Source organism: Scyliorhinus torazame, chromosome 1 (genome assembly GCF_047496885.1).
Source record: "Scyliorhinus torazame isolate Kashiwa2021f chromosome 1, sScyTor2.1, whole genome shotgun sequence".
In the NCBI taxonomy this organism is placed as follows: domain Eukaryota; kingdom Metazoa; phylum Chordata; class Chondrichthyes; order Carcharhiniformes; family Scyliorhinidae; genus Scyliorhinus; species Scyliorhinus torazame.
Genome location: NC_092707.1, coordinates 54821174 through 54830437, shown reverse-complemented (window position 1 = coordinate 54830437; position 9264 = coordinate 54821174). Strand labels below are relative to the sequence as shown.

Below are 9264 nucleotides of genomic sequence, written 5' to 3'. Positions count from 1 at the left end.
TTAATAAAACAGACAGCAAACTTAATCAAACTCGAGAAGTCACCTCCCACCCCCCGGGTGGGTGGGGGGTAAAAGTTGCTGAAATCCATCTGGTATGTTGGATCCTGAGAGCTGGAGCCGCCGGCTGGACTCTTGCTGCTTCCTGTCTTGTCGCCTTGGTGCTAGTCAGAGGTGTGAGAGAGTTACCCCCGCTGCAATAAAATCCTCCGCCCCAATAGTGCGGGTTATTTAAACAGTGCACTCACTCACTCCAATGATTGTTCAGAAATAGTAACAAAGAATAGAGTGAAGGCTTTTGAACCCCCCCTCCCCGCCCCCTTCACACAAAAAAGTGGTGTCGAGACTGCAGGATTGGCCAAAAGTGGTGTAAATGTCCCTCCCACCCCACAAAACAAAGTTGTGTATTGCCATTTAACCTATTAAAGCGCGCTTCTGTGTATGTTCTATCCGCAGGCCCCTCAGGGCAGAGAAGCGACACATCAGAAAATGGAATTTGACATATATGTTCTGTAATGTGGACATATATATATTTAATGTTCTAGCCTCCTGTTGCCGTATTGGGGGATAAAGATGCTGTAATTTGCTCAAAGAATTTACGCGGCCCGCCCACCCTGTTAATTGTTCACTTTGCCGGCGATATTATCTGATCAAAATCAAGTCTCGGCGCAAAACTGACGTTCAACAACAACAAGGACCAAACGGAAAACTTTCCCAATCAAACCCCCCCCCCCAAAAAAAAAAATCACCTCAAAGAGCGGGCAGCCTGCCCCCCTCCCCCCAGTCCCCCCGCTTTGTTGTGAATCGCCTCTCTCTCTCTCTCTGTATTCTTTGAAGTGGCCAGTTGAGGCGGGAATCCACGCCGGATATTTACAGGAGCCGAAAGGAAAATAAAGAGAAAATATCACTTCAATATCCCCCAAGATGGCCGCCAATGTGGGATCGATGTTTCAATATTGGAAGAAATTTGATCTACGGCGGCTCCAGGTTAGTGAGAAAACCTCCACCTTCACCCCCTCCCCTGGCAATCCGAGCGGGCAAAGTGGCTCCGGCTGGGAGGAGGGGGGGGAGGAGGAGGAGAGGGGCTGCTGAACCCGGCTTTTCGGCGGCGCTTTCGGTGCAGAGCAGAGCCGCGGCTGCCCGATTGATACGTATTAGGAATTGATCCCCCGCCTTTGTTCAGTTCAATCATCGATCAGGCAGCAGAGCGCAGCGCAGGGAAGCTGGTGCCGCGCGCCGCCGTCCTGCCCACTTGCAGCGGCCAGTCTGTGCACACAGGCTCCCTCCACACACACACACAGCAGACTAAAAAGTACAAGTCATTAATGCAGTTTAGCGGGGCGCTCTGACTTTATTATGTTTAGGGCAGGTAGTTTTGTTTTATTTTTATTTTCTGGGGGTGAAAACCCCTGAGCTGGGCTGCAAACACACACATTGCAAAAGGGTGAGCATTCAGTCAGGCACGCTGCCTGCTGGAAATTGGGCTCGGCTCAGCCTCTTGTTGTTGTTGTCTTTTGCTCTTCGGGTGAATACAAGGTCGGCCGGCATCTTTTTAACTATTCCTAAGATGTTTATTAACTTTAAAAAAAAACCTTTTATTTCTTCCTTATGTTAGCCCGGACTTCTCTTTTTTTACGTTTCCAGACGGCTCCATTAACTTTAATGTTAAACTTCTGAGGCGGATTAATTAGAGAAGTTTTCGCTCCTCATTTGTGTGTGTGTGTGTGAAAAGAACACGCTCGGACCAAACAGTTATTTCCCACCCCCCAAACCCGGCTGTACTGTGACCGCCAAGGGGAAATTGATTGGAAAATGATCTTTTCTTAAATGCCGTTCGTGTAGCAATCGTTGAGATTTTTGTTGTTGTTGCTGGAGTACATTCCCCTTTAATTAAAGCACCCCAGCCGCGGGTGTGGGGGCTCATTTAAGCCGCACTCAATGCAATTTAACGCCGGCTAATTGCCTTTGCAGGGCTGCTGGTATTTTGGAAGTATCTGCGGAATGGGATGGTGGTGTTATTGTATTCCTGATGTTTGTAAACCAGGCTCGGGCTCTGAAACACCGGCGCTCTGTGTGATTGATGTTTTGTAACATGGGAAATGACAAGAACACTTCATAGAGATGAAAGGGAGGGCAGAGGAGGGAGATTTGTCCCCTCCACCCCCTGGGAATACCTGGAACCCCTTGACATGGGATTTTGGATGGTCCTAAACGACTTTTCGGAGTGAGCCGCTGGATGGAGACGTGTGGCCTTTTTAAAAAAATGTTTTATCAGGTTGCTGATTCTGGTCCCCGGCTGCTTTGTTACTGTGATTTTCTTTTAAAGAAGAGATTATATATTGGGGATGTTCTGAGCTGTGAACAGTCGTGTCGCCTTGGCCAGGCCAGATCTGATGGCGCCGCCCCTCGACAGGGGATAGAAGGTGACCTTGCCAGCCCGCTGCCCTCCCTGTGAGAGAGAGAAGCCTGTAAGCTTCCCAACAATTCATTCATTTGTCTGAACTTGCGTATGTCTGTCGAGTTGGGGGAGAGACGTTGTTTAACTAGACAGCAGGTGAACTGGCACGATTGGTGCAGCCATCATCCACCCGCACTATAGGTTAGAGTCAGTTCTCCTTCCTCCCTTCCTGAACTCCGATTAGGAAGTGAAGAGTGAGGACGTTTGAAAAGTGGGAATGGCAACATTTAATGTCCGTCTCACAAACTGCCTACTCATTTGCAAGTAACTATTTTCGAATCTCTCTCTCAGTAAAGTCCTTTTATTTCGATTTTTCTCACAAAGGTTTATTTTATTTTTGATGGGGGGGTTCCCATTCTATTTTTTTGTGTTTTAATGATTTTGAAGGAAGGTAATTATTTATTAATGAGGTACCGAAAGCCAAGGGCACCATACTGCTGCTTTTTAACTTGCTGATCATTTTTATGAAGACCGAACAGTTATCTTTTTTATTGAGGCCAAATTGGCTCATTTACTAATTATTTATTTATAAGATTTTCACCCTTCCCTTCCTCTTTCTCTCCCGTCCTCCCAGTTTCCCCCTATGCTTCTATAGCTTTCAGGCAGCTCCTGGTACATAGTCTTCATGCCCCAGCCCAAATGTGAGTGACGACAGGCATTTGTACCATTTGCAGCACTGTCAGTCAGATCTGAGCCTGTCTTCACCTGATGTCCAGGCAGACTCACATTTTAACAGGAGCTACTGGGTAATGATCTGGAGTGGGAGCCCTGCTGGTCCTTTTTAACCTCTGCTTAGCCAAAATATGTTGAGCTGATTATATTGAACCAACTTTGTCGCTGGTTAAGTTCAGCTAATGCAGGGCAGATCAGGGACAAAGCATGGAACATTTTTGATCTATGTGATTCCACTGTCAGTATCTTTACCAACAGAGTTTCTGGTGAGGACCCAAGATACTGTATTTTTTTTAAAAAATGCATTATCCAAGGTGTAAAGATTGATGGTTTTGACTCAGCTGATCGACAATATTTCAATCTTGCAGAACAGTAGATTTTGCCCAGAAATGTGGACCATGATCGAACTACAGAAGTAAATCTGACATGTTTATTTTTCTGAATTGCGCAAAGACGTTTGGCGTGAAATAGGACAATGGTGGTCTCTGTCTCCCACTCCTTGCCATCTGGTGAACGCATTGAATAGCAGGGGTTTCTTTGGCATTCAGTATCTTCCTTGTAAAGGTTTAAAATAACTGTTGTAACTTGCTACTGAAGTATCACTGTCAGTGACACGGAACACGTTGAGCCATTTGCTGTTAAGTCAATCTGTACCTTTTCTGGTGATACTGTGATTCTTCAAAAGTTTTTAGCTCCGTAGAACTGAGAATACTTCAGGTCATTTTTAAAAATGCATAGAGAAATATTAATTGACTAATTGCACAATTTTAATTAAACAGATAACATTTATTAATTGATCAGGAAAGTCAGTGAACGATGAGATGTGAATGGAAATAACTTTTTTTGTCTCCACTTTTCTGCAACTCCCTTGACTGTTGATTGATGGTTTACCACATAAATGATAAACGAGCCAGAGTATAGGTTGGATACAGAAAAGGAAATAGCTTTGCCTGTAGAGATTGACGGGATCAATTTGACAAGGGAAATTGTGACATCACTGAGACAGATTACCATTGTATGGAGAGGATAGTTTTTCTACCTTCCTCTCTAAACTCGATCAACTAACGTGTATATGTGGGATTCCTTTGAAAATTAAAACTTTTAAATCTATTTTTTATTGATTAACTTTGTTAGGGGAGGGTTCACAATTTCTGGAGGGAATATACTTGATAACAAATGGCCTGTTTCTGTGCCATGTATCCAATGTAATTCTTCTTCAAATTTAAAATTTCCATTTTTACATGAGCAGGAACTTCTTTTTTATTCGTTCACGGGACGTGGGTATCGCTGGCTGGACCAGCACCTATTGCCAATCCCTAATTGCCCTTGAGGGGGCAGTTCAGAGTCAACCATATTTCTGTGGGTCTGGAGTCACATGTAGGCCAGACCAGGTAAGGATGGCAGATTTCCTACCCTATAGGATGTTGGTGAACCAGATGTTTTTTTTAAAAATTCATTTTTTCCAATTAAGGGGCAATTTAGCGTGGCCAATCCACCTACCTGCACATCTTTGGGTTGTGGAGGCGAAACCCACGCAAACACAGGGAGAATGTGCAAACTCCACACGGACAGTGACCCAGAGCCAGGATCGAACCTGGGGCCTCGGAGTTGTGAGGCAGCAGTGCTAACCACTACACCACTGTGCTGCCCCACCAGATTGAGTTTTAATGATATTGACAATGGTCTCATGGTCATCATTAGACTTTTAATCCAGATTTTTATTGAATTCAAATTTTACCATCTGCAGTGGCGGGATTTGAACCTGGGTCCCCAGAGCATTACCCTGGGTCTCTGGTTGACTAGTCCAGTGACAATACCACTACGTTACAGGGCGCATCAGTTGGTGCAGTGCATTCAAGAATTTGTCCTTTATTTCTGAGATCTCTGCTACATTTATAAGCGTCCTATGAAATGACATTTGGTGGTTGCAGCTCCGATCATGCGGACATGGACCATCCTTGATTTAATGCCACATTGACAGGCAGAAAGCCCACACAAATTAAATGGGAAATGAGTGTATCATACCGGTATGTCAGTGGTGGTCTTTTAAAAAAAAAAAAGAAATACAATCGAAACGTCGCAAAGCATTTCATACAATGTCTTTGGAAATTCCAGAAACTGTTCCAATTGTGATCAAGATACACATTTAAGACAGAATAGAGGGAGCTTTATTCTGCATCAGAAAGTGCTATAGCTGACTTGAGAGCACTTAATGCTATCACTGGGTCTCTGAAGTGGAAAGATGCGCCATTCATCAGCACTAAAGATCATTCCCTCCTCTGTCTAAAAATAACTTGCACAAGAAAAAACAGCCAGAGCATTTGTTATAAAAACAGAAAATTCTGTAATTTTGAAGTCCAGGCAGCATCTGTGGAGAGAGGAAAAGAGTTAATGGTCAGGTCGTTGATGTTTCATTCTATTCTGAAAAGTTAGAGGTTAGAGGTCATGATCGAAAATTGTTAAACTGAGCAATGAGTTGGTTGAAAGATGAGCTGCTGTTCTTTTGTTGAGCTTCATTGGAACACTACAGGAGGCTTGAGTTTTGTTTTTAAAAAAAGTAAAAATGACAGCAAGTTGAGAATGAAGGTGGGGACGGTGGCACAGTGGTTAGCACTGCTGCCTCATAGCGCCGAAGACCCGGATTCGATCCCGGTCCGGGTCACTGCACGTGTGGAATTTGCACATTCTCCCCGTGTCTGCGTGGGTCTCACCCACCCCCATAACCCAAAGATGGGCAGGTTAGGTGGATTGGCCTTGCTAAATTGCCCCTTAATTGGAAAAAAAATAGAATTGGGTACCCTAAATTTTTTTTTTAAGTTAGAGAATGAAAAGGACAGGCGCTGGGTGAAGCAGAAGCGCGAGGTGCAGTGGGATGGTGCTGGAGTTCGGATCTTCCAGGACTTGACGGTGGAGTTGGCAAAAAGCGTTCGGGCGAGTGAAGGCAGCACCGTGCAAAAAGGGGGTGCGATTTGGTATACCCAGCGAAGCTGAGGGTGATGTATGATGCCAAAGACTTTTATTTTGAGACAGCGGAGGCGGCTGAGGCGTTCGTGAGGGCAAAAGGCTTGGGACAGATGGGAGGAGCGGAGCTGGAAGAGAGACTGTGGACTGTGATTGGGGAGCTGGAAAATGTATAAATACTATAAACTTTCTTTTTACTGATGTGTATTGTAATTTACTTCACTTCACATTGTTACAGAGTTCAAGTTATTGGTTGGGTTGATTGGCATTTTGTGTTGTGACGGTTATATCATATTTTAGTGAATGGTATGGGTTGGATTGTTGTTTTTGTTTTTTCTTTCTCTGGGACTGGGTGGGAGGGGACCGTATACCTTGGCGGGGGGAGCCACCCGCACTAGCTAACTAAAGTCGGCTAGTGAACGGAGGTGAGTTGAGAGGAGGGCAGCGGACATTGGAGCCTGGTTAGCAGGTTTCGATGGGCTTACGAGGCAAGTGAGGAGGGGGAGGGATTGATGCTGGGAGATGTTTTTTCGAGAGGAAATGGAGGGGGGTTTTTGGGAGGGGGGGGGAAAGGGGTTCGATGTTAATAATGGATAGGGGCGGGTCAGGGTCATGCGGCAGGGTCCGGTGGTATGATGATGGTGGATAAGAAGGGGAGGGAGGAGTGGGGGGGTCCCCAGGGGGGGGGGGGTCCCCAGTTAGGATAGTCACATGGGACATGAGATGGTTAGGAGGTCCGGTCAAGAGGTCAAGGGTGGTTGCGCATCTTAAAAGTCTGAAAGCCGATGCAGCAATGCTGCAGGAGACTCACTTGAGGGTGAAGGACCAGGTGAGACTTAAAAAGGGCTGGGTTAGTCAGGTGTTTCACTCTGGATTTGATGGAAGGGCTCGAAGGATAGCGGTAATGGTCAGCCAAAGAGTACACTTCTAGATGGAGAAGGTGGTGGCAGATCCGGGGGGTAGATATGTGATTGTGACAGGGGCGCTGGAGGGGAGGCTAGTGGCGCTGTTAAGTGTATAAGTGTATATAGTCCCAATTGGGACGAGGTGGGATTTGCAAAGGTGTTTGGGGCCATCCCCGACTTGGACACACACAAACTGATAGTGGAGGGGGACTGTAACTTGGTGCAGGAGCCACGGTTGGATAGATCACGGCCGTGCTCGCTGGTCCCATCAGGGGGGGGGCGAAGGCGCTGGCTGGGCTAATGGTGGAAATGGGAGGGGTGGACCCTTGGAGGTTTCGGTACCCGAGGGAACAGAAGTACTCGTTTTTCTCAGCAGTCCATAAGGTATACTCGCGGATCGACTTTTTCATGGTGGGGAAGGCTTTGCTGGCTGGGGTTAAGGGGTCAGAATACTCGGCAATTGCAGTGTCAGATCATGCTCCGCATTGGGTGGATATGGTACTGGAGAAGGGGGTAGCGCAGAGGCCGGGGTGGAAATTAGATGTGGGACTTTTGGGGGACCAAGGGTTCTGTGACAAAATTGAAAAGGGAATTGAGGAATATGTAGGTTTCAACTGTACGGGTGAGGTGTCGAAGGCAGTTGTCTGGGAGGCCCTAAAGGCGGGGGTGAGGGTTGAGGTGATTTCATTTAAGGCCAGGGTGGACAAAGAGGAGAGATTGGAGCAGCAGAAGGTAATAGATGAGATGTTGGAGGTAGATAGGAGTTATGCAGAAGATGGGGACCCAGCGAAGTTGGAAAAGAGGAAGGAACTGCAGGCGAGCTTTGACCGACTATCTACCAGTAAGGCGGTGCGCCAACTGAGACGAGCAAGGGGTGCAGTTTACGAACATGGAGATAAGGCAGGGTATGTTAGCAGGTCAGCTCCGGAGGGAGGCAGCAGTAAGGGAAAATGTTCAGGTGAGGGATCGGGCAGGGAAGTTGGTGGTGGCTCCGGATCTGATTAACAAGGTTTTTGGGGCATTTTATGAGAGGTTGTACAGGTCAGAGCCACCTGGGGGAGACCGGGAGATGCAGGAATTTCTAGATGGGTTGGAGTACCCGAGGTTAAGGGAGGGGGACAGGGCTACATTAGAAGGAGCGATAATGGAGCAGGAGATAAAGGATGCGATTGGGAGGATGCAGTCGGGGAAGGTGGCAGGGCCGGATGGGTTTCCGGTGGAATATTATAAAAAATTCAAGGATAAGCTGGCACCCTGATGGTGGGGATGTTTGAAGAGGCGATAGGGAAGGCGGTGTTGCCACAAACTTTGGGACAGGCATCGATTTCCCTGTTGTTAAAAAAAGATAAGGATCCGACGGAGTGTGGGTCGTATAGGCCCATATCACTTCTGAATGTGGACGCAAAAGTATTGGCGAAGGTACTGGCGGGTAGGCTGGAGGAGTGCCTCCCGAAGGTGATATGTGAAGATCAGACTGGGTTTGTGAGAGGAAGGCAGCACTTTTCAAACGTTATAGAGGGGTATTGAACGTCGTTATGGCACCAGCGGTGGGGAAGGAAACAGAGGTGGTTGTAACGTTGGATGCTGAGAAGGCGTTTGACCCGGTAGAATGGGGGTACTTGATGGCAGTTCTGGAATGCTTTGGGATTGGACCAAGATTTGTAAACTGGATAAAGCTACTACATAAGGAGCCGAGGGCGAGTGTCCGCACAAACAAAATCAGCTCGAGATACTTTTCTCTCCACCGTGGGACTAGGCAGGGATGTCCTATGTCCCCTCTGCTGTTTGCACTCGCGATTTAGCCATTGGCCATCGCATTAAGAACTTCGGGGGTATTAATGGAATAGTGCGGGGGGAGGATAGAGCATAGGGTGTCCTTGTATGCCGATGACTTGCTGTTATGTGTTGGAACCGAGTGCGTCGATGGGAGGAATATTGGAGCTGCTTCGATTGTTTGGGTCTTTCTCGGGGTACAAACTAAATCTAGACAAGAGTGAGTATTTTGTGGTGTCTCGGCTGGGGGTGGGGGCAGGGCTGGAGATACTGCCATTCCGTAGGACAGGGACTCGCTTTAGGTACCTGGGAGTGCAGGTTGCCCAGGAGTGGGGGGGGCTCCGCAGGTACAACATTTCTAGTTTGGTGGGGAGAGTGAAAGCTGATCTGGCAAGGTGGGATGGTCTCCCTCTGTCACTGGCGGGTCGGGTACAGGTGGTTAAAATGAACGTGTTGCTGCGATTCTGTTTATTTTTCAATGCCTGCTGAATTTCCTGC

At 47.1% G+C, this 9264-nt stretch overlaps 1 protein-coding gene across 3 annotated transcripts in view; it reads left to right on the top strand.

The window, feature by feature from the left end:
* The first annotated feature begins 444 nt into the window (after nt 1–444).
* Nucleotides 445–9264, top strand: part of cux2b (cut-like homeobox 2b) — a 538929-nt gene continuing 530109 nt past the window's right edge. For all 3 annotated transcript variants that reach the window (XM_072494865.1, XM_072494832.1, XM_072494896.1), the window contains exon 1: nt 445–984. In XM_072494865.1, coding sequence (XP_072350966.1) covers nt 922–984 — 63 coding nt within the window. In that variant the 5' untranslated portion in view covers nt 445–921. The remainder of the gene's footprint in view (nt 985–9264) is intronic.